This window comes from Dinoponera quadriceps, unplaced genomic scaffold (genome assembly GCF_001313825.1).
Source record: "Dinoponera quadriceps isolate SergipeBrazil2010 unplaced genomic scaffold, ASM131382v1 scaffold1395, whole genome shotgun sequence".
Taxonomy (NCBI): Eukaryota; Metazoa; Arthropoda; class Insecta; order Hymenoptera; family Formicidae; genus Dinoponera; species Dinoponera quadriceps.
Window position 1 is genome coordinate 388110 of NW_014556488.1, and position 24368 is coordinate 412477.

Below are 24368 nucleotides of genomic sequence, written 5' to 3' on the forward strand. Positions count from 1 at the left end.
CGGCGTCACATCGGCCGTTGATTGGTCGCGTTCTGGAAACAACCGGAATCGAACGATCGCTCCGTTGCGCCCGATCATGGCGTCGCGAGGGGCTTTAGTCACGATCTACAATAGGTGTAGTAAGCTTTAGCAGTAAAAAATAGACCAATCACGGTCGACTATTCTCTTCACATTCGACTATGATTGGTCAATTACTTACGGTTTAAGGCTATTACACCTATTGTAAATACCGCTTGACCTAATCTATGGTAATTTGTGTTACCCTGATCGATTTTCATTCCCGTCTGTTGGCGACACTGCTCGCCGCTGTTGCTTGGCGTCGCTTCGTTCGCACGCGCGCTGCGTCCGTCGCGCAATTCGGAATTGTTGCAACAAGTACGGGCGCGAACGTAACGGACATTTTTCAGCCGCTTTAGAAAGGTCGGTGGAATTCGCGCGAGGAATCCGTGCGCGTCGTCGTCCAATCATTTCAATCGTTAATTCGCGAGCGCGCGCGCAAACCGCGCCGCCGACTTCGTCGTTTCGCGTGGCACAACGACAAAGAATATCGACAAAGTGTCTGTTTCACGTAAAAGTGTGCGAATTCGTGCAAGGGAGGCTTCGACAAACTCAGGTAACACGATACTCGAAGAGTCTTCCTCCGGGTCATCGGGCGAAAAAAAAATCGGCTCGATTGCGAACGACTCCATCGGCGTTAGCTCGTCGCGCGAGTATCGGCTCGTCTGAACATGCATTGATTATTTAACGCCGCTTTACCGTCGGATTCAGTCGACAGATTCGATCGTGCTCACATCCAAGGCCGATTTGTTTCCCATCCGATGCCACTTGTCAACACTGCCATTTGTTGGTATCTTCATTTTGTGGAAGTCGATTCTATTTCCAAACTAACCTTTCACTATCAAATATTGCTCAGACGTGCCTTAGTACTGTCATAATCACTCGTTTGAGCTCGTACGTGAATGAGAATGGCTTTAAAATATTAAATCACTGTAAAACGAAAGATCAGATCTCTTTTGTGTTGCTGTTGGATTGATATGAGCAATGTAAACAAAGTAGGTTAACATTTGGTTTATATATGTGTTAAATGTTCCTATATTCCACAAGTAACATATTAAATGGTTCATGTGACGTTATGATTCAGTGTGTTTGTAAAATAATTGCTTTCAAGAATGAGATACCCTATATTTTAAGTAAATTAGGCAATACTGTAGGAACCACCTGTTATGTCTAGATGCAGAGTGTTTTTAAAAGCTGATAATTCATATATTAAATATAGAGCTCCTGCACAAAGAATTCTATTTGACCTAAATTCAGTTTAATTGTTTGAAAAGACTCATTAGTATGTAAATAATTTGTCTTGGGGTCTTTTTGCAGAATAAAGAAATGTATCGAAGGAGGTAACGAATCTAGAAAACAGGATCATGGCGAACAGAAGAGAGAAGCCTGCCGGCTTTGTGAGTAGAATCATCAAATCTTAGTGTGTTACGACTTGAGTCAGTAACGGGATTGTACAATGCTCCAAAGTTCAACTAAGAATTCTCTAGAATCCAAATCAGAAGCCAGAACCATTCCAGAAGTTAAATACAACTCATTCTGTCAATACGGTGCAGTAATGAAGTCATTTTAGGATCGCACATGGTAATATTATCAACCAATTCTGGAACGACCGTTTCTAACTTGGAATGCATTGGACGAATCCTAATGTTCCCACCTAGGAGTACATTCCAATGTGACGTACACCTTTCCGCACTTCTTATCTCGTATTTTGCAACGATAATCGATATCAGTAGTTTACCGTTGGCTTACGTGTGACAGTCGCATTGTGAGTAACACTGAGGCGCGGTCGTGCGCGCGGATTTACAATTTTTTCTCCGAGTCCGCGCACAATTATCACCCGTATCGACAATTGATGAACGTCGTTCGTGCGCTGATTCCGCGATGCAGCGCGATGCTTGAATGAAATTGAAAAATAATATAAAGTTCACGCATCGATGACGTAACTGTTAGTCTTTGAAAAACAGTGATTCAGAGTGGAAAATGTCAACTATACAGAGAAGAAAGACCTGGTATAGTGTAACCGATGCAGGTATCAAGGTAGGGATCGATCTTTCGGATCTGTCGATTCTCGGGAACCAATGTTGCTAAAATTGCAAAGTCACCGAGTCGTCGGGAAATTCGTGCAATTGGAAAATTCCGACGTCTCATGACGTGGGAGCCGGGATACGTGCGTATTTTTCTTTCATCGTTTGTCGGTGTAAAGAAAACGTTATTGTCGGGACCCTCGATGTGAAAATGATGTGTACGCGAAGCGCATCGCTCTCGTGGAAAGAGATAAAACATGTAACGTGTAGGAATTTCATAGTGATACGCCATGATAAGTGGACATAATGTCCGGGTTTCCTGTTGTCTTATCGTATTTGTCGCAGCTTGTGCCGGCGACGTCGTGTACATGCACACCGCGAGCATTTTAAAGTGCCACTGTTTCAACATTCACGTAAAACGATATTTTTTTTCACTCCACCGCATTCAACGCGGTTCTCTTATTTCCGCACGCGTCTTTCGGATTCCGATTCGCATCAAATGTCGTTCGTGCACGTCGCAATTTCCTCCGTGCTGATAGATGTTTGTTATCGCTCCTGATTTGAATTTCGATACCGTCACTTTTGCGATATGCGCGTCACTATCATTTGTATTTTTAGCTCGACTTTTTCGCGACCTGCAATACACACGACTAAAAAATCGAGTCGAGCCACAGAAGAAAAAAATTACAGCCACGACAAAAGATACACGACGATACGGCGCATTTCGCGAATGCGTGGATCGCTCGAGACGCTATAAAAATTTAAAAAAAAAAGAAGGGGAGGAAAGTGGAACTTTGGAATCGTTGCATCTGTTCGATGGATCTTCAATAAAGAATGTGATACAAGCGTGTAGTGTTCGATAACGCCAACAGAGACTCACATGCAAACATATGCACCCACACGCATTTATTGACCTTAGGTGCAGCACAAATTCGAGCTGTATTGCGTCACGCGTGCAAAGTTCGCCGGTGTAAATTCTCAACTTTATCGCCGCAATTGCGCGATTGGCGAAATTTGCCGATTTCATCGTTGACGATCACCGCGAAACTTCAATATGTTTTTCTCTTTTTTTTTTTCTGTTGACGGGAGATGGCTGCATCTGCGAACGCCTGTGCGTGCGGAAAGCAGACGATCGCGCACACTTGTGTCGATACGCGTAATTATGTAGCATTTAATGTGCAACGGACAACAATATAGCAGCGGGGATTGCCGCAAGAATCGGACACGAGTGCGTGACGTATACGATGCGTCAGGTAAAAATGAGCCTGCCTGTCGGTAGCGATTCGCGAGAATCAAAGTTCATGCCCTTGGAACTTTAAACGCATAATTACGTAGCCACACGAATTGGAGATGTTAAATATCAATATATAATCTCCTCATCGGAGGTGTCATACTGTATTTTGATTGCAAAAATTCAGCACCGTTTTTTCCGTCTTATCGAATGCTCCTTGAATAACCCTATATATACCGATAACGCGTGTCATACAAATCTGGTTTATCGCAACATACATTTTTATACTTTGGAAAATAGGGAAAAATGTAACTCAATGTGCTATTTACTTACAATCTTCTTAACAGTAATATCGTATGCTCCGAAATTCTTTAGCCTATACATATCTTCTAAAGCGGTGTGGCTCTTCTGATTTATTTCGTAGAATTTCATGGGATAATAATGAATAAATAAATAAATATATGTCTAATATTTGCGAGATATTCGAGTAACGTTGCATCACGATGCTAACATAAATGGATCCCACCTCCGAGGTGGTCAATTTTTCGAATCGCAGTTCGTGTGATACGAGAATCCCCTGCGAGCGGGCGGGCGGCGGGATACGCACGGATATCGCGTGAGAATAAAACCACCGGGATATTTAATCCTCTTGCGCGCATGCACGCGCAACTCCCCGGCCGGCCTCGCACACCGGAGAAGCAGCTAAATTTTAGGAGATCGGACAGAGACGTTTAGCGTTGAAACGCCACGTCGAGGATGCGGAGGTGCTAAACCGAACGCACGTCTTGCGTTTCGCGCAAGGACAAAGGCGCACCTTCCAGCCGCCGGAGATGATCTTCGCCGCGACGGACGACCGCGCGTAGGTCGGAGCGCGCGTGCGGAGAAAAAGAACAAAAAATGAGTGAAAGAAAAAGAGGACTCTCTCGACTCGCACATTCGGCCTCCGCGTATACACCTAATGGAATTTCGCGTGACACCGTTTCGTTCTCTCTTTCTTTCTCTTTCTCGCGCTTTTTCTCTCCGTCTCTCTCCTGCAGTAGAAGGTCGGTCAGACTGCTGGCGTCATCGCCCGACTGCTCGCACAAGTGATATCATCCGTAACCACGCGTGTATTTTTTTCTTCCGGTTAATCGAGAATAATTAAAACCACCAGTTAGTTTCCGCGAGACTCGCGGAAAGGGACCTGCGGGATCCCTTGAGTTACGTCACGTTCGGGAAAACGAAATGACGCGACGAATAAAAGGAGGGAGAAGAAGCGTGAAATCGGAGCACGTAGGAAGGAAGGAAGGATCAGAGTACATTGCACAACGCGGAATAATCGCGACGAATTCTGTCGAATTTCGAGCGTTAAAACGTTAGATTGGAATAAAAAGAGGAGTTACAGTAATCGAACGATTAGGATAATTTCTCTCTTTCTCTCTCTCTCTCTCTCTTCGTTTCTCACGACTTTTCTCATACCTGCTGTACGCACCGCGCTGCGCCCCGGTCGGGCGGCGCGAGATAGAACAGGTGGTCGTATGTAGAGCGTTACGTAACGCGACGCCACGCCGAAATACGTGGCGGTACTCGAATCGCGATTGAAATCCGAAATTCGCGTAACATTGCCGAACATGAGACGACCCGGGTGTCGAACGTCATCGCGACGTATGGTTCGACGCCCGAAATAACATCCACACGACCGCCCCGCCTTTCTCACGCCAGTTATAAGCAGTAATGCACGCTTCATTCGCCACGTGACAATACGCGGCGCTTCCCTGTGAGTGACACGATGTAAATGAAACCGGATCTTTTAACGTGTATTTAATCGTCCGGGTTTCGCCGATCCAGACCGTTCGCTGCGTTGCGGTTAGACAGATGGTCCTTAATGCCAAGGATAATACGCAGGATCGGAAAAGGCGATGTGATCTCTTCTCGAGCACTAATGCCTATCTAGAATATGCGCGCATGCACACGCATACGTACGCTAAAGATGGAATATCTGAGGACACAGGTCTCTCTCTTTTTCTCTCTTTCTCTCGTCGAATTCGTGTCAAGTTTGCGCCGAGTATGGTCGCGATGGTTCATGGGGGGTTCGAGAAAATGCGTATTATCGATCGACACGTGTGTGCCGTGTGTCAACGTCGAGAATAACCTCGCGACACCGAAATACTCTCAGGAGCGCTCGGTATATCGAGTACATATTAGACAGCTCATAGAAATAACAGAGGGGATTTCTGTCAGTTTCGCTTCGAAATCAGGGAAGAAGTCGAGAATTCGCGATGATGCGACGGGCGATCCTCGAGACGAGGACCCGTTAATGGTGTAACTTCTGATGAAACGTACGTCAGGCTGAATTATCAATTAACAAACAATCGTACTCTGTGACACACTCGTAAAATTGCGTAAAATTGCGTACAGAGTGAAACTATCTTTCACAGTGAATTATCGACGTTTTCGTACATTATCTATTTATTTGACACTGTCTCTCCGTAGTATCGATACTATGTTATTATTGTCGTCGGCAAGAAGCACGAGGTCGAAATATTTCTCTCCCCCTCTCTCTCTCTCTCTCTCTCTTATCGTGATAACCTATAACACATGATTAGTGACAAGTGTCGTGAATGTTTTTATCGAACTTGTCGAAACCTTGGTCTATTCGGAGCCGTGACGTAGCCACCCGACCGGGCGCATTCCGAGATACGCAAGGATCCGCGTGATTCACGACAACCGTCTATCCTTTCGGTCGGAATCGAATGCACAGTCGACGTGAAGGGGAGCGAGAAGCGCGGGCGGGCGGGTACTGTTGGATAGTATGAAAGCAAATGTCCGTCGCCGCGCGAGAAAGAGAGAGAAGAAAATAATCGTCCTTCCGCTGGGTTCAACCGCGAGTTTCTTTTCATATTAGGATGTTTTCGGAGTATGTGATATGGTAGGATAATTTCGAAATAGACGAAACGGAAGGATTAAAATAGACCAGTCTTGTGTGTAGTAAGGGGGCGGGCGCTGTAAGACGACGATCTTAAGATAAATTTATCTCCTTTGATCAGGGAATATGCCGTCAAAATAAGATAAAGAGCCGAAAACTTGATCTCGTCAAAGGTCAACGGAGAATGGTTACTTATCGTCGACTATGACGTCAGCGGTAAAAATAAATCACTATCCGGGATTGTAACGTCGGGAGGGAACACAGGGAAAAGAAAATAAAGGAGAAAGTTTCTTGCGACTTACGGTGGAAGGAACAACGTCGTTGGAGCTGTCACAGCTCGATGCGGTAGACTCGTAATTCGATACCGGGAACTTTGTTCGGAAGAGAACGAGCTGCTGCAAGTTGAGACAATAATGTGAAATCACGTCTGTATCGTAATTGAAGATTACTTGAGTATTAAACAATTTTAATAAACAACGTCGAGCTGTCGCAGCTCGATGCAACAGAGCTCGTAATTCGCGGTGAGAATTTTGTCGTATGGAAAACGAATTGCTGCAAACTGAGACGGCGTAAAGTTAAGGTAATGTGAAACTGTGTGTGTCTCGATCGTAATTGAAAATTATTTGAAGATTAAACGCGAGTTAGCGCGCGGAGGTTTTCCCCTTAATTTTCTCACTGCTGACATCATAGTCGAAGATGACTCGACCCACACGATCGCCGAGACTTGTGCAACGTTTGCGCATCGCCGGCACAGATCACGTTAAAGGCGATCATTCGCGTGAGAGGAGGATAGCGTGATCCTCCTAATCCTCTTGGAGTCGCTCGATTTACACGAAGGCTCATGCGCCTCGACGTCGTCTATGTTGCCGACATCGGGGTGTGAGCGCAAGGGACGAGGGACTCTGGAATTGGCACACGTCTTACGAATTTCAGACTCGCTGAGCTCGTGCCTGATAAGCGGTCAGCGTGGAGAGAGAGAGAGACGGTTCCGCGTCGCGATACCGAGGAGCACCGTAAGAGCACGCCGGGATGCCCGACGCGATCTTCTCTCCTTTTGGTTTCTTTAATTTCACCGCGATGCCGTTATGTTAATCTTACGTTACGGCCTAACTGTACCGACCGCGCGCGTAATACATACATACGTACGCGGGCGCACCTTTACGCGCGAGCAGGTAACGCCGAGGTAACGAACCATCGATCGGCTTATTACGAAATCGCGCGAGCCCGCCGAAACTCCGCGGACGCGACTGCGATCGAATCCCTTTTCTTTCCTTTTTCTTCCGTTAACGCCGCGCGCTCCAATCGAGAGAATTCGCGTCGAGCTCTCTCTCTCTCTCTCTCTCTCTCTCTCTCTCTCTCNTCTCTCTCTCTCTCTCTCTCTCTCTCTCTCTCTCTCTCTCTCTCTCTCTCTCTGCAGGTTTCCCGTATATCTCTCCTCCTTCGGGCGATTTGATACAGAGAAAAAAAATGCTAGAATCAAGTAAACGTAATTACCTGTTTTTCAGCCTCTTACATCAAGTTATATCAAGTTTTATCAATTTATATAAGTATATTTTAATAACTTATAGTAAACTTACTTAACTTAAACTTACTTAAACGCGCAGTAATATCTTAGTTTGTAAATGAATGTATGAGATGGTTCTAAATTTAAAAGAGTATTTATTAGAATTACGCAATACTTCTTTTTTTTATTGAAGAAACCTTGTGGTGTTAAATTTAGATTTTTCAGTCCGGTAAATATGTTGTAAAAATAAATTCTGATGTTCTCAATATTACGAATTTAATATTTGTCACAATTGTTTTAACACGTAGAAGTAAATGCTTACTTATTCGATCAATTATATTTCTATTTCTAGTGAATATATTTTCCAAGGAATGTTGGAATAACTATTTTACTTGGGCCAAGGAAATGTTACTTGAACGCGATAGCACTTTTTTCTGGGTATTAATGCTTCCAAGTATCCTGGATAGAATTTAACTTGACCACCGGGATAATTGAACGTTGGGAAAGGTGCAAAGAAATGATATTAATGTGACATTTTCTCCGCGAGAAGTCGACCGCGACGACCGGTGCCGAAAAAAAACGAGGAACAATCTGTGGGGACACTCGGGGGTCGTGTGGAAATAAACGGTGTAAAATAAGAGACCACAGACGCGGAGGCACGAGCTGTGACAGTAATCTTTCGCGAGGGATCAAAGAAGTCCGTCTTCCAGATTAGCGGACGAACTTTCTACAATTGCGGTAATTTCGCGTTGCAAATTGCTTCGTCGCGTGCGGACCGAATATACCGCTACGGGGGCACTGTATTTATATCAGAAATAATTTTCGTCCTTTTTTCCGAAAATTGTTTCGGAAGCGGTACTTAAGAGCGTTTACGAAAATTATGCAATCGTTGCATGCAAGAAGAAAATAAATATTAATAACAGTAATAATACATTACGACAAGCTGTAATAATAAGATAATTTAATTACCATCGAAAGCGAATGAAACACAAGATTCTGCTTTTTATCCGCATCGCTGAAGCATGATTCGCGAAAATTTCACTTGCGAAAACGCGGCAATATTTCCGTCTCGGCTCGTTTGAAAAAGATGAAATTGGTTGATTTCATTTAACCTTACATAACTTTCTTCCTTCCCCCCCCCCCCTCTCTCTATGATACTAATTCGTTAATCAAGCTGATTGAGAAAAGCGCGTAGATTATTTGGTTCGTATTTTGCGTACATATTAGCTTCTGACAGAAGAAAATGCCGCACGACAGTTTAAACTGCTCGTTTTTCGAAGATCGGATTGTTATCGTATCGGACACTTCGCAGATAACGCGATGCAATAATGAACTCAGTCTGATGTATAATTTACGCGCGATGTTCATGGTACGATGGTTGACGAGTCGAGACCGCGACGAAGGAAGGGGATGGTTATCGCGTGCATTCGAGGCGCCATGGACCGGCGCGCGTTCGACAAAACCCGCCGGCCAGTTCGCCGCGGTTCTTCCTCGGGTGCAGTTGTCGAGGTTTTCACCTCCTCTTGCGTTCAAGTCGGTTAAATGCCCCTTTGACAGCTTGCGAGAGTCGCCGATTGCGTAATTTACGAGCGACGTACAGCTAAGCGGGAAAGCTCTTGGTCGTGAGAAGTTGGCTGTGAGAGAAACGAGTGAGAAAATAGCGGTGATAATAGACGGTACCGGAAAGAATTGATCGTGTCAGACACTGAGTTATCGAAGCTTTCGTTCGTTAATTATAAGGTTATTCGCGCCCGAGATACGCGAATATCGGTGATATACCGGGTATTTAAAAGTATATCGCTGTCAGTTATTATCGCGGATTCTTTTATTCTTCGCATCTGCCGCAGGCTGCTTGATCGCATCTCGCACGATATCGGAGATATTCCATCTGTCGCGGATAATCATCGACGGTTTGTCGACTCGACGACCGTCCGCCTACGCTAATCACGTCCGACGGACGGGGCGCGGGTGTATGCGTTTGTTGTCGCGCATTCATTCTCCCCGACGTTCCTCCTCCGGGACGTTCGCAACGTACGCGCGATTTAGCGAATTAATCGTGCGTACGCGAATTCACAGATTTCCACGAGCGTAGCACGTCGCTTATATAGGCGTCGGCAGGCGGAAACGTCAGGCTGCGTTTCCGTCGAGAGGAAACAAAACGCGCGCGTGTTCGGCCGTAGACGACGTGTGCGAAATCCAATAAAAGTCTCTTCATCGCGCGGCACTGACCGCCGACGCCGGCGGTGGAACATGATTCTTCCCACATCGAGGACGTCCCGACGCGTGGCCGTCGCACGATCGAAAAAGTCGCGGAAAACGCACGACGCGATTGAGAGTATCGCGTAGCTTTTTTTGTCGCCGCCTAAAAATAAAGGTGCGTCCGTCACGTCGACCGAGGTTGTTCTCTCGCGACGACCTCGCGCGTGTGTCCGTGTCGTGACGTGACTCATTCGCGAGTCACGCGTCGAACGATTATTTTCCAAGTGTCATCGCGACGAACGAACGCACCGCTATGATCACGGACTGGGTAAGCAGGATAAATCCCACGCCATAATCCTCGGAGGCGGTTTCGCCGTTGCGAATACACGCTCGCGTAAAATCAATCGCTAACTCTGTTAAGGATATTCCAAAGTCGACGGCGAACTTGATAAACGTCCATAATATAGAGACGATTCTCAAAATGTTATCGTATATAAACATTCGTTCGATCACGCTACTCTTTTTGTATTTCTCGTACACAAAAACAGGCCATATTCAGATAAGTAATTACTTCACGATACTCCTTAGCAAATTTTTACTTGGATTGAGTGATATATTTACTTGATCTAGGTAAAATTTACTTAAAATAAAAACTTGCTGAGGAGTATTGGAATAATTATTTACTTGAGTCTAGTACTTTTTTCTGTCAATCACAAAAAGTTGCCGACGAGTTTCGCAACTTATCTCGTATTCGGCAGAAAAATATATATTCTGAGAATGGCTAAAAAAACAAATTCTCATATCGGACATGGAATGCGTTCGGAAACTTATGGAAAGAAAAAAAAAATGTTGCAATCATTTCGTGACTGACTACACGTATAGATTTACGTAAACGTAAATACGATATAAATGTGAATGCAATGAACGTGCGTTAATCTGTTTTACCATATCTAACGGAAAATTCAACCAAGAAAACATTTATATTTATAAACATTTTTCTGCAAACTTTTTGTATCTTTTTAGAAATTAAATTTTATTGATAATCTATAAAAATGTTCTTTTCCGATTAGAATATTGACACATTTGGTACGTACAAGTTAAGGATTTCTGTGTCAGATAAATATTTACACTAATTTACAGCTAGAGACATCAATTTTGAAATTTCCAATTGTTTTCTTCGTATATCAAGCAATGCTCTAATTTATTTTCGCGCATACCTTCATCGTGTAAAAGTATATATATATATATAATTTTGTGCAACCAATAAAACGTAAAGTTTGCAGAAAAAATCTGTTCTGTCGGTGATGTTTTCAAGTATGGCATCCCCTTAACGTGCAATCGAAAGCAATCCGTGCTTCGTTTGTTGACGAATCCAAGTTTATGCCGAGTGCTTTTCACGAGAAACTCTCTCGCGACCGGCCGCGTCGATTAAAAGCAATTTTCAGCAGTGACACGGGTTTCAGGTAGATGATTAATTACTATTAACCTGCAAGTTCCTTTGTCGGTCAAACCATCATCCTCAATTGCACACTTGAATTTTGCGTTGCATCAATAGAAATAAAAATTGGTAATTAGAACCCTCGTATGCGCGACATCATCACCGATGACAACATAAGTCTCATTGTCGCTGCCGCAGCCGATATTTTTCAATGATCAAGCTTTCAATCGTACAGTACCGAACAAGACAAACGTCAAAGTTCCGACGCGAAACAATCGGCGAGATAGTAGGTGTTTTCATCTTTCATCGATTATAATCATCGTGGATATAAACCGACGCGTTTATTGTGTTATGCATAAAGACGTTATTGAAAAACTGCTTCTAACAACGCCGGTCGGTGCGCACACGTGATCGTTGTTATTTGAGAATGTACCACCCATAAGTCAAATAATGAAAAAAATTACGAAGAACAAATTGATTTACATCGCATTTAAAAGTGACACTAAAAGTTTGACGATAATTCAGAGCCTGGATCAAAAGTTATTTCACTTGAAAGAAAGTTGTTAGGTGAAATATGTTTGATAAGAATCGACGAAACTTGTATTGCATATTGAATGTATATATTGAATGTGTCTTTAATTCCTTGATCCAACGTCCTGTGAACGATCCGAGAATTGCTAATGGCGATTATTAATTTCGCTCGCGCGCCGCTTCTCGTCACGTTCGCCTGCCTATTACGGTAATCCGTCGCCTAGCCGGGCCTCGGTTTCGTGGCGTAGCGTTCCTCGGCGGGGATTTATTCGAACATAGTCAAAGAACGTGGAGATGTGGTTTCACGTGTTTTCGAATATCACGTCTCGTCGGATACGTTGTCTGTCGTGTGAACGCGCGTTCAGCCACCTCGTGGTAAGCAGATCCGGATAATTGCTCCCGGCATCGACGTATAATTTCAATCATCGTCTCGGGGGGGGGGGGGGNCCCGCTTCCTAGGCATGTTGCCAACCGCGAGCGGACGAGCGCGCGATCGCGTCGCGAAAGTGCGACTTTGCGCGCGCATTATCGCACGAGGAGAATCGGTTCACAATGGAACCCCGATTATCGGAATGTAGTTTTTATCGGGGCGATCTCCCGAGCCAATTAAATTTGCATTAGATCGCGACCTCGCTGTGCTCCACGCCGTGGCCTCTTATTTGCAATGCGTTACTGCTGAACGAATCGCCGTCATTTTCGTAGATTCGAGGATCGCTTTGCTTCCTCGTCAGAAGTAATTCTATCGGTGATAAATCGAGATCGCGGTCTGATCGCGAGGATACTCAACGCTAAGCGAGCAAGTTGACTTCTGTCGCCTCCTGAGATGTATCACAAATTGTGATGCAACATTTGTTCGTCCAATTCTCGAATATGGGTCCGTTATTCGGTCTCCTTATAGGAATAATCACTGCGTACTGATTGAAAGAATTCAGCATCACCTTTTTCGTCTCGTCAGAGTAATCGACTGTGATTGGCCAATTTCTTAAGGCCCAAGGCTTGAAACATCTATTGTAGAATGCCCATTATGCGTATCCTCTTGTCTCTTGGATGTGTATTGGCGTTGCCAAGGATAAAGGGAGACGTTCTCAGTTTCTCCTCTCTTCCTCTTGGCAATTTTACTCTTTGCCTAAACATCCTACGTTCGTTCTTTTTATATACCATTCCCGTTTATAAATAAATAAATATTAAATTTGCTGTTGCAGCTGGACACATGGTTCGGCCGGCCGAAGAAATCCGGCCGCGGGGGTGGGATGCGCAACAACTCGGGCAGCAACACCATGCCTCGGCCCCATTCCGGCGACGATATCAACGAAATCGAGCAGCAGCGTTCCATCATCGAGAGGATGGACGAGGAGACGGTGAACGACAAGTTCGAGGAAATGCTGGTGGGCACTTGCTGACGAGTACGACTGATTCGTACTGATGAACGCGAGTTTAATCGTCGCCGTATCTCCGCAGGCCAACATGAACCTGACGGAGGAGAAGAAGGAGCCGTTGCGCCAGCAGTCGGACTCGAAGAAGAAGGAAATGCTGGTCCTGCATTACAAGGGTACCATACAGGATAACCGGTCGAAATTCGACAAGCCGGCCGACTACATCCAGTACTTGGCACAGCCCGACCTCAGCGTCAACAAGATCTACAGCTGCATCGAGTCCCTCAGGATCGCGCTTACCAACAACCCGCTCAGCTGGGTGCAGGAGTTCGGCACGAAGGGACTCAAGCAAGTCCTGGCCACGCTCAACGAGTGTTACCGAAAGTAAGTGGTGAGAGCTCCGGAGGAGCTCCGAGTGTCGAAGCGTTTAAGGTTGTGTACGCATTGGATCTAACGTTGATCTTGTTCTATTGCAGTGCCTTCATATATTACGATAGGTAATTCACGCAAAAATACTCTATTAGCTTGATGTGAACGTTTTGTTTAGCGACCGATCTCGATTACGTTCTTATTTTCTAACCGCTTGTACGGCAGAGCGAAGTCCTGCTAGTTACTTTGGCCTGGTAAACAAATTAGTTTCGCAATAAATTCCCGTTTTGTTTACGTTGTGACAGAACTTAATTGTTTCATTTAGCGCGCACGCTGCTCAGTTAACGAGATATTTGTAATTTTCACTTAAGGAGGTCGTAAGGTGAAGTGAGTAATAAGAATTCGATAACTCGTACTAACGTGTACGTTGAAATATTATGTAACTGCTCGTGCAATTAAAACGGATTAACCATTCGAGAACTGACAATTTTGCAACTAAAGTTGACACTTTTTACACGTATTTCTCGATATTAAAAACTAATATGCAAATATTATATGTAAATTTCATTATTGATCATTTCGTATTGACAATATAGTGGTATAAAGTTCATAATTTATAATATTTAATATATATATATATATAATAAGAAAAATAGAAAGTAATATTTTCGTTTTTGTAATATTATGCATCTATATGTTTATTTCAACTTTGTTTTAAATTGACTAAATTATTATTTAAATAGTAAAATGAAAACATAATTTTGTTTGACAAGTGCTAAATTTAGACGAGTAGCTCTCTTGGTGCGCCAATGACAACATGACACTGAGCTTTACAACCTCCTTAACACTTCATTACACCTTCAGAGTCCTTGCATGATGCGCATTTCTCTGCGTGCCGCTTACGAGACAATCTATCGCGAGGGTTTCGCGATTCTTTACTGACGTGAATCATTCGTTCTTCCTCAGCGACAATCGATACGAGCGAATACAGTACGAATGCATCCGCTGCTTAAAGGCCATTATGAATAACACCGTCGGCATCAAGGAGATGTTGGCCCATCACGAGGCTCTTACCATAGTGGCCAGATCGTTGGAGCCGACGAAACCATCCGTAATGTCCGAAGCCGTGAAGTTACTCGGCGCGGTGTGTCTCATCTCCAGTGACAGCCACAAGAAAGTCTTGGACGCGATCACTATGAACGGCGAGTTCAAAGGTCGCGAAAGATTCCTACCGATCGTGCAAGGACTGATGAACAAGAAGAATGAAAATCTAAGGGTACGTTTCGCCTTTTATCAATCGCACGACACGATTTCGCTACATATGAAATGTCGTTCGATGTTTGTCTTGTACAAAAAAAAAAGTCGGATATTCCGTCGCAGGTAGTGTGCCTTCAACTCATAAACTCGATAATATCGTCCGCCGAGGATCTGGATTTTCGCTTACACCTGAGGAACGAGGTGATGCGAGTCGGTCTAGCCAACATTCTCGAAACTCTGGAGAAAGACGAGTCGGAGGACCTGGCGACGCATTTGAAGATCTTCAACGATCACAAGGAGGAGGACTACGAGGAATTTGTACAGAGATTTGACAATGTGCGATTAGAACTAGACGATGTTAACGATTGCTTCGAAGTGGTGAAACATATTGTATTGGACACAGCCGCCGAGCCGTATTTCCTCTCCATCCTTCAGCACCTTTTATTTATCAGAGACGACGTTCTGGTTCGGTAAGCACGTATAAACCGCGCTTTTTCGCTGTCGCGGGCTTATCGAAGGAACACCAATACGCAGATATCTCATTCGATTGCCGCGGTTAACGATCCTGCTTTCAGACCGGCGTATTACAAACTGATCGAGGAGTGCATATCGCAAATAGTACTGCATCGTTCAGGCTGTGATCCGGATTTCAGCGCGACCAAGCGCTTTCAGATTGACGTGCAACCGTTAATCGATAACCTAGTCGAAAAGTCACGAGCCGAGGAAGAGCGACGGCTGGTGGAGATAACTCAAAAGCTGGAGGAAGCTATCGCCAGCAGGCAGGAAGCCGAGGCGAAGCTTCAGCATGCGGAGAACAAAATCAAGGAGTTGGAGCAAGGAACTGGAGGAGGAACGAGGCCGGCCGGTGGTCCCGTAAGTATGCGAGTGTTACATCGATCGTTTCTCTCATTCCTACTTTTATCTCCATAAGATGAACGCTCTAATCTAACCCTGTTCCGTTACAGAGAACCGCCATGGGTCCACCACCCCCGCCGCCGCTTCCTGGTATGGGTGGACCACCGCCTCCACCACCTCCCCCTCTTCCCGGGGCACCGCTCCCACCGCCGATGATGACATGTCCACCTCCACCACCTATGCCTGGATCGAGAGGTCCTCCGCCTCCACCCATGCCTGGCATGCCCGCGCCACCACCCATGCCGGGAATGGGACCTCCACCGCCACCGATGATGGGAGGACCTGTGTTCTCGCCAACCCCGCCGACACAACCCTTGCCTCCCGGGTTAAAACCGAAGAAAAAATGGGAAGTGGATAGTCGGCTGAAGAGGGCGAACTGGAAGGCGGTATGTGTGCGATATATATCTCTCGATCAGGTTTGTTGTCAGCAGACGACGCCATTTTCTACTACGTTGAGGTTTTACCGCTGTTTTAGATCTTGCCTCACAAACTGACGGAAAAGTCATTCTGGATGAAGGTGCAAGAAGACAGATTGGCTAGTCCAGAAATATTGGACGGTCTCGCGCAGAAGTTCGCGTCGAAGCCGAGCGGGAGGAAAATAGACGATGTAGTCGACAAGTAATGATTCATTGCTTGTTATTCTTTACGTCGTATATCGTGAGTTGCTAACGCTCGCTTCTTTCACGCAGGTCAGCTTCAACGAAGAAGGTGAAAGATCTCAAGGTTTTGGACAGCAAAGCGGCACAAAATATATTGATACTCCTCGGTGGGACACTGAAGCATATGCCTTACGCGGATGTGAAGACGTGCCTACTCAGATGCGAGGGACCGGTGATCTCGGACAATATATTGCAAGGATTAATTCAGTATTTACCACCGCCGGATCAGTTGTCGAAGTTACAGCTCTACCAGGATCAGTACGACGACTTGACCGAGGCGGAACAATTCTGTGTCACGGTATAATATTCATTCTCGTTCGTGTCTCAGATTAATAATCGTATCGAGCGTGAGATGTACAAGTGTTGATATTACAGATATCTACGATAAAGAGGTTAATGCCGAGATTGAGGTCTTTGAGCTTCATGTTGCGTTACGAGGAGCTGATTCAAGATGTGAAACCCGACATAGTAGCGGCTACAGCAGCGTGCGAAGAGGTGAAGAGTAGCAAAAAGTTCGCGCGAATCCTCGAGTTGATTTTGTTACTCGGGAATTACATGAATTCCGGCTCGAAAAATGGACAGGCGTTTGGATTCGAAATTAACTTCCTCACGAAGGTATGCACGGTAAAAATCGCCGATATTGTCATCGTCATACACCGTTGCATGATACGACGGTCTTTTTCCAGCTTACCGGCACTAAAGACGTCGACAACAAGCAAACCCTCATGCACTATTTGGTGAATACGATAGAGAGGAAGTTCCCGGAGTGTCTCAGCTTCGTCGAGGAACTGGCCCATGTGGATCGTGCCAGTCGAGTGTCTTTGGACAACGTCCAACGAACGCTGCGTCAAATGGAGACCAACATCCGCAATCTCGAGCAAGACCTCGCGAACGCCAAGGTTCCGCAATGCGACGACGACTTATTTATAGACGTGATGAAAGTATCCTTTGCAAATCGTAGGCGCAGCGAGTCGATCGGATGAAAAGATATTTTCTTGACCAGATTCGTTTTACAGCCATTCGCGAAGAAAGCCAGAGAGTCTTACGAGGTCTTGCAGAATATGTTCAAGAATATGGACGGCCTGTACACGGAGATCTCCGAATTCTATTCCTTCGACAAACAGAAGTATACCATAGAGGAGTTCTTCGGCGATATCAAAACGTTCAAGGATGACTTCACGGTAAATATTGTGGCTACGGATTGTAACACGGTGGCTTTGTCGTCAAATATAACAAAGCAATTGTGTTCTCACCGCAGCAATCACAGAAGGAGATAATAAAGCTGAAGGAGGGTGAGGAGAAGCAGAGACGGGCGAGGGAGGCACGCGAGAAAGCAGAAGCGGAAAAGGCGGCGCGAGCCGCTCGCAAGAGAGCGCTAGTCGACATGAATGCACATGAAACGCAGGAAGGTGTCATGGACAGTCTGATGGAGGCCCTGCAAACCGGATCCGCCTTCAGTCGGCCGGACCAACGACGCAAGCGACCGACGCGCGTAGCTGGTGGTAAGTTCTATAAGGCCACGTACATCTGGAGGCAAAGGAAGGAGCAAGCTCAGCGATGCGTATTTGATAGTAATTTGTGGGAATCCGCTAAATCGAAGCACGGATCTGTAAACGTAACACCTCTCGGGATAGCACGTCGCGACATATATCCGAGGATTGCGCAAGTACGCGCAGCCGACGACTCGATGAGTGACTGTTTCACACCGGAGGAGAATCAAGAACTCTACAAGCAAATGCTGATAGATGAGGCTAAGAAGGCGCCCAAATTAACGAAGCACATGTCCAGAATCACATATTTTCAGAGAAAGAGACAATGCAATAACTGTAATCGCGCGTATTTCACGACATTACCGTTAAACGATGACGAGACGCCGAAGAGGAACGTTTTACTTCTCGACGAAGCACGCGTGCTCAGTCCGGTTAAACAGAGGCGCGTTGTCATCAGTAAGATACGCAAACGAAACAGCATAGTGCGCCGCGCCATATCGAATCGCAGGCGTACGCGAGCGAACGTGAAGCGCCGCAAATCGCACGTCCGGCTGCAAAGTCCGTCCAGTATGAGCAGTAGCATGCCTCCGGTCGCGAATTGCTCAGCCTCAAACGTGAATATCTTTAGTGCGAGGATGTCAAAGTCAGTCGATAATATTTTCACTAAGCTAAACAAACGAGCGTCCACTCCGATCAAACTCTTAAGATCGAGGAACTATGAGAATTTAACGTGGTTCAAGGACGAAAACTTAAACGTACAATACAAGAAGCATAAATCCTTAAACTCCACCGCGTCGATTGAGATGAGTGGAGTCGCGTTATTGTCGGAAAGCAGCCAGGCATCGTTATTTGGAGTGAAGTCGAGTGATTCCGTTATCGCCACGGAAAATATGAACACGTCGTTCGAGGAAGTGTCTGAGGAATTTACGAGCGCACATGAGCCGTCTCTTTTAGAGGCGAGCATTTTAAGTAAAAGAAGCAATTATAATCAATTCAAAGCGTCAAAGCGTAAGTCGCGCAAAAAGAACTGGAAGTTTTGGCGGAGGCCTAAAAGTATCGGAATCTAATTGCGCGCGTCATTAAATAAGTACAAGACTGATATTGAAAATGCAAAGACTTAACCCCGAAGCCCAATTATACATTTTCCACACCGCGGCAGACTGAAATATCATAATTCCTGAATTTTCATCACTCAATGATTTTCCTGCTTAATTCTTAAATTAACTGCTCAATGACTCTTAATTTCGTTACATCTGTGTGCGATATTGCGAACAATTAAAGACTTTAAGACTGAAAACCGTCATGCAATACCTGATTATCTGTGATTTTGTAATGTGATATTCACGTAGGGTTTTACTCATATACATTGATGTTTCAATCAAGTATGTATATTTAACGAAAAGATCTATTTTTTTTAATGTTATATGTTCCTGATACGTGCAAATATATTCTACTTAGCACGCATAACTGCAGAAATCATGAGAGCAATAATAAGATAGAGATAAAATCAAAATGTTTCTGTTAAGCCATTTCGATCATTTTACATATGTAGACTATAAAATTCAACGAGTTTTAAGTGAATATGCAATATATTTTGCGACAACTTTCATTAATGGTGATACGTTATATACTACGATGTTAAAAAAACAAACTTTCTAATTTTCTTTTTTCAATACAACGTTGTTTCGTGGAATGCAGAATGGTCATGAAGAAGTCGTATCTCCGTTTTAGTTCCAAGTTTCAAATGTAACCTAAAGCAATAACAAAATTTCGTTTCGAATGTATTACTGTTTTTGTATTTCAAAAAAAAATATATATATAATCTGCAATTAAATATATACGAGTTACTCTCTGTTGCTTTCCTTGATGCATTCAGTGTTGTGTGTCGTACCATTTTGCATATGACTCCACGTTCCTTCGGGATAAAATGGCATTGATACGCGAAAACAAAATGCAAATTTTGGCGGTTTTGTAGTAAATTATGTAAGATCGAACGCGGCTCCTCAACACTCTCCCGTAAAGCGGACATTCGCATTTCGAAATGCTCTAAAATCTCGTTCCGTTAGCACACACGAACAATCCGCAATCCTAGAGCGATATCGAGTAACGAGCTCAATCCTGTTTTAATTTTACAGCGGAAAGGAGAGCGCAACTAAATAGGAGTCGATCGCGTACTGGATTAGTCGGATCTGGTTTACTAGGGAGAGAACTTTCGACGTAAGTATACCCATGTTAAAACGCGAGGAATGCTCGCTGGTCGAATGTACTCGTTTGAATCGCATGCTTCTCTTACATGTATATTACATGCACCATAAGAAATAATATTTCCTCACATTTCCGGAGAGCGGATAGAGTTCGTTCGTTGCCAATTTAACTTTTTTCTACAGTTTCTTATACGCGCGCGTTATTGTTGTTCGCATTACCAGCTGGCACATAATGATCGGATGGCGAGCGTGTAATTTTGATCTTATTAATTACACCCACGAGTTCCCTCCCACTCGCCGTGTGAGCGATATCGCGTTCATTTGCTGAAAGTAGATTACGATCCCCGGTTTTGACGAGATAATAACAAATAATTGCTCGCCACTGAGTAATTGGTTCTTGAAGACGCAAATGCTATAATTGACCGCTACTTTGTGTGCTTCCTGTCCAACCGTCGTTTGCGTGCTTCTTACTTGCGCACTCAAACAAACGTAGCGAACACAGCAAACGCGCGCCGTACCTCTCGCCTCACCTCAGCCCCATTGTTGTTGTTGCAGAGAGCTTTTAAGTTCGGCATAACCTACCGGAATGTGTCCCGTTTCCGTCCTAAACTCGTTGCTGTGATGATCTTGCACCTCGTGTATATCGTTGGAACGGCAGTGAATGGGGGAGAACATCATGCGGCACGATAAATAATCGATATTCAGGGGAGAAGGAGGAGAAACGTGCGAGAAACGTCACGGCCGGTAATCGCCGGTCGGCACACGCACGTCGAATCGAGGACGTTCTATTGCGATTTCACGTTAAGTTCGAACCAAGTAACAGAGTCTTCCTTTTACGTATTTCAAACGGATTGTACGTATTGTGTATTCTACTGTACAAATATATAATTCACGCGACTGTGTATAAATGAAGCTGTACCTTTTGCGCCGGTCGGTCGGCGAAGGAGCGCGCCGTTCACGAGTCTAGTACAAAAGAGAGTGTTCGCCGCCGGCGAGCCGTACTTGTAAATACGCGTGTAAGGCAAACACACCGCGGCGATTCATCACTCGCGGCGCGACGCGCGCCCTCGTCGTTCTAGCATTTTTACTGCCGTCTCTACGAGTCGAACGATAGACTTGCATTTATTTATATACGTTGCTGTAAATATACCATCTCGCGAGTATTGCACACGTACGTGGGTGTACGCGAACGATGCTGCGACTCGTAATTATGAAATTATCGCGACATTCTCGCGAGAGATCGTTTACTTCGGGAAAGCGCGAGCGATCATTTCGCGTGCGAAAAGAACGCGCGGTGAGACCAGAGACCTTTATTTTTTAAAGGGCGAAGAGGAGGCTCGTGTATAATTATCGCTTGTCCCAAGATTACGAAACGAAAATGATAGTGATAATTTATCGTAATGACCCCCTCCCCCTCGCGATCCCGATGGAACAACCGCGAAACGTGCGTAACCGTTTACGTCAGCCGCGGCTCATAATTCTCGAACAACATTCCTCGATTATCTCGAGGAATGTCCGAGACACTTAGTGACTTCGTACATCGAATTTGACGCTCACCACACACCGGCAGTGGTGATATAAACGCTATCTCGTCCATTAGCATTACGTGTCCTCTCAGGCAGGCGCCTCTGATTGGAAGTTTTTCCACACGGAAGTATCTCCGTTTGCGCGCGACGTAGTTTTGTGTAAGCGTTAACGGCCGAAAAAGGACTGAGAAATTACCTTTAAGGGAAACGACGTATCCGGCGACGCGCAACGCACGCATTTTGTGATAATGAGCGAGCCTTCGGCGGCAGGTTCAAGTGGCGTTTCAAGTAATATCACGGTACACTTTCAACGGCGAGGAGACGGTGAAAGAAACTCGGGGAGGAGAGGAAAGAGGGAAGGAGAGAGAGAGAGAGAGAGGGGGGGAAATCTCCGAAAATGAGTACGGCGGCGTGAATCCGAACACGATAATAGATATCGCGCAATATTCGCGTAATTCCTCCGCGGTTTCGTGCGAATAAACGGAAATGACACGAACGTGTGAGTCGCCAAGTGACGACCGAAGATCGCGTCCGATTTCCCAACTCTTTTTACACTGTCGGATTCGCAATGCTGACGAAACGCCAATTAACGTTTCACGGTGTCGATGTCTGTTCGAGCGAATTTATTGCGAGTAGATATAATGTTCGAAAACAAATTCACGTTATGCGAGATAAGTGATAAAACCTGTTGAGCACAACGTCCTTCATCATCGTCGTCATCGTCGTAGAGGAACGACGGATAATAAAATAGTCGCGCTTGGAAAATTGCGTTATACGAGCGGCAGAGAGAGAAAGAGAGAGAGAGAGAGAGAGGGACGACATCGCGTCGCTCGCAGTTAGCACGCGCGGTGGGGTCCGGGTATGCCAGGCACGTTCGAAATGTCTAGCGAAAGGCGACGTAACGAGCCGGTTCTTGTAGCCGCAAAAAATCGCGGAAGTATCCACGACGCCGTCGCGTTCCGCCGCCGGCCGATTTTCGGACGTCTTTAGGGTCTTTTAGTCATTCCGTTGCGCGCGCGCTCGCTCGCTCGGGCGCGCGCTCGCATTTTTGTACATTATCGAAACGCCGCCGGCCGTTTTACACGGCCACCGTGGACGCACACGTGTATATTCTATGGCACGGCTTTTGTATGTATCGAGCGATTTTATCGAATGAGAGAGTGAGATAAGTTGTGTGAATGTGTGTATGTGTGAGAGAGCCTGCGTCACAACCGCTCATTTTCCCGAAGTAATTATTATACGTGCCCGCGAGGCACAGCGGAAACTTAAGTCATTTGCCTATCAACTGAATCTCGTAGTAAACGAACATTTGTTAATATTGTAGTTAGGACTACACTGTACAAGTATTGATTGTATCTATATTGTGAATACGTAAATATTAAATATTAGCGCATTATTATTATTATTATTATTATCTACTGTGTGTGTTTATCTGCCATTTTTTAATATCCCCCAACATTGTCTCGTCGTGAAGTGAATCACAGGCTCAAAACATTCGATAAAGATATACTTTGTCGACGTGAATCTCTTCTATCTCTTCTATATTGCATGCGTATCGAAAGATTAGAATTATCTCTGGGAAATTTTTCATAACATTCGCTAAATATACCTCAAACACGTGCGTGTCAGAGATTACAGTCGGGTTTCGCGCGAGCTCGCCTGATTGTTCACGAGAGACAATCCGTGTGTCCGCGTATAATCAAAAAACCACGCACAGTTAAAAAGATGCGATTGTACGCAGCTGCGCGAATGACCCGCAGAATATAAATTGAATGATGTAACGAGCGAGAACGCGAGAAAATCGAATCTGATCGTCTCGTCGAACGGGTAATCCTCGGTTCCGCGATCCGTCGATAGTCCATCACGGCGTCGAACGCGTTAATGCCGTGAATACCGAGAGAAATCGAGAGAGCGAAACCGGCGGTCGCGCGTTACCACGACACGCAGTCACGCGTAGATTACACGTGATATCGATCGATCAGGTTGGAGAAACATACCTCTCGATCGGCCGGCCGCTTCGCGTCGAGGAGCTACTCCCGTTCCGGACATTTTTCTTCGCGTTCACGAGGACGTGTTTCACATCACGATCTCGTTTCCCTCGTCCGCTTGCAAAATCCTGCCACGGTGCACCTGGCGCAAAAGCGTTTCATAGCGTGTGTAAAATCGATTGTACTCGTCGAACCCCGAAAAATTTAAACGCAAATGAGACGGTAATTTTGCAAACTTAAGCCGGACACGGACTTTTTGCGTATTCTCGTAACGTCAACATATCGTAAAATGGTATGAATAAATAATCAATTCACCCCTCCGCTTCTAGCTTTTTCATATCCAACAATGTCAGGTGGGTCACGGATGTTTGTCGTTCTAAAAAGTGAGTCGCGGCTTACACAAGCTTGGGAGATTCTGCTCTATAATCAAACACACGCTATTCAATCGAGAAGTAATTAGAGAACCTCGACTGCGACGCGCTCTTTTTTTTTACTGGACGCCATCTTGTCGCAAGAAACAAGATTGATACCTCGATCTGCAGCACCGAGTGTCATAAATATCGCACTTAACGACCGTGATGATGCGATTCTGCGTTAACGCATAATTTCCGTCACCCGGACGTAATAGTCGTATAATAATTACACAAATATACACCTGTCGTCAAGCGGAGGAAACTCGGCGATTACTCGATAATTTC

The 24368-nt window shown here is 45.1% G+C and overlaps 1 protein-coding gene across 5 annotated transcripts; it reads left to right on the forward strand.

Annotated features, from left to right (window-relative positions):
- Nucleotides 1–291: 291 nt before the first annotated feature.
- LOC106747720 (protein diaphanous) lies at nt 292–23096 on the forward strand. Of its 5 annotated transcripts, none has more exons than XM_014625551.1 (17): nt 292–613; nt 1375–1454; nt 13092–13274; nt 13348–13646; nt 13739–13759; nt 14598–14907; nt 15012–15358; nt 15464–15761; nt 15854–16189; nt 16279–16421; nt 16493–16760; nt 16838–17077; nt 17149–17403; nt 17479–17643; nt 17721–17964; nt 20088–20169; nt 20712–23096. In XM_014625551.1, exons 2-17 carry the CDS (start codon nt 1422–1424, stop codon nt 20731–20733), a joined length of 3246 nt encoding a protein of 1081 aa, XP_014481037.1. In that variant the 5' UTR covers nt 292–613; nt 1375–1421; the 3' UTR covers nt 20734–23096. The 5 variants fall into 5 exon arrangements, with proteins under 5 accessions (XP_014481037.1, XP_014481038.1, XP_014481035.1 ...); XM_014625552.1 differs by lacking the exon at nt 292–613 and adding an exon at nt 825–843; XM_014625553.1 differs by lacking the exons at nt 292–613; nt 1375–1454 and adding exons at nt 9016–9370; nt 9798–10248.
- Nucleotides 23097–24368: the final 1272 nt, after the last annotated feature.

Bases quoted from the DNA above. Each gene is read 5' to 3' on its own strand.
- LOC106747720 (XM_014625549.1), top strand. From the start codon at position 2,038: ATGTCAACTATACAGAGAAGAAAGACCTGGTATAGTGTAACCGATGCA. The intron at 15,762-15,853 runs GTAAGTATGCGA...GTTCCGTTACAG, and splicing joins CGAGGCCGGCCGGTGGTCCC to AGAACCGCCATGGGTCCACC. The intron at 16,422-16,492 runs GTAATGATTCAT...TCTTTCACGCAG, and splicing joins ATAGACGATGTAGTCGACAA to GTCAGCTTCAACGAAGAAGG.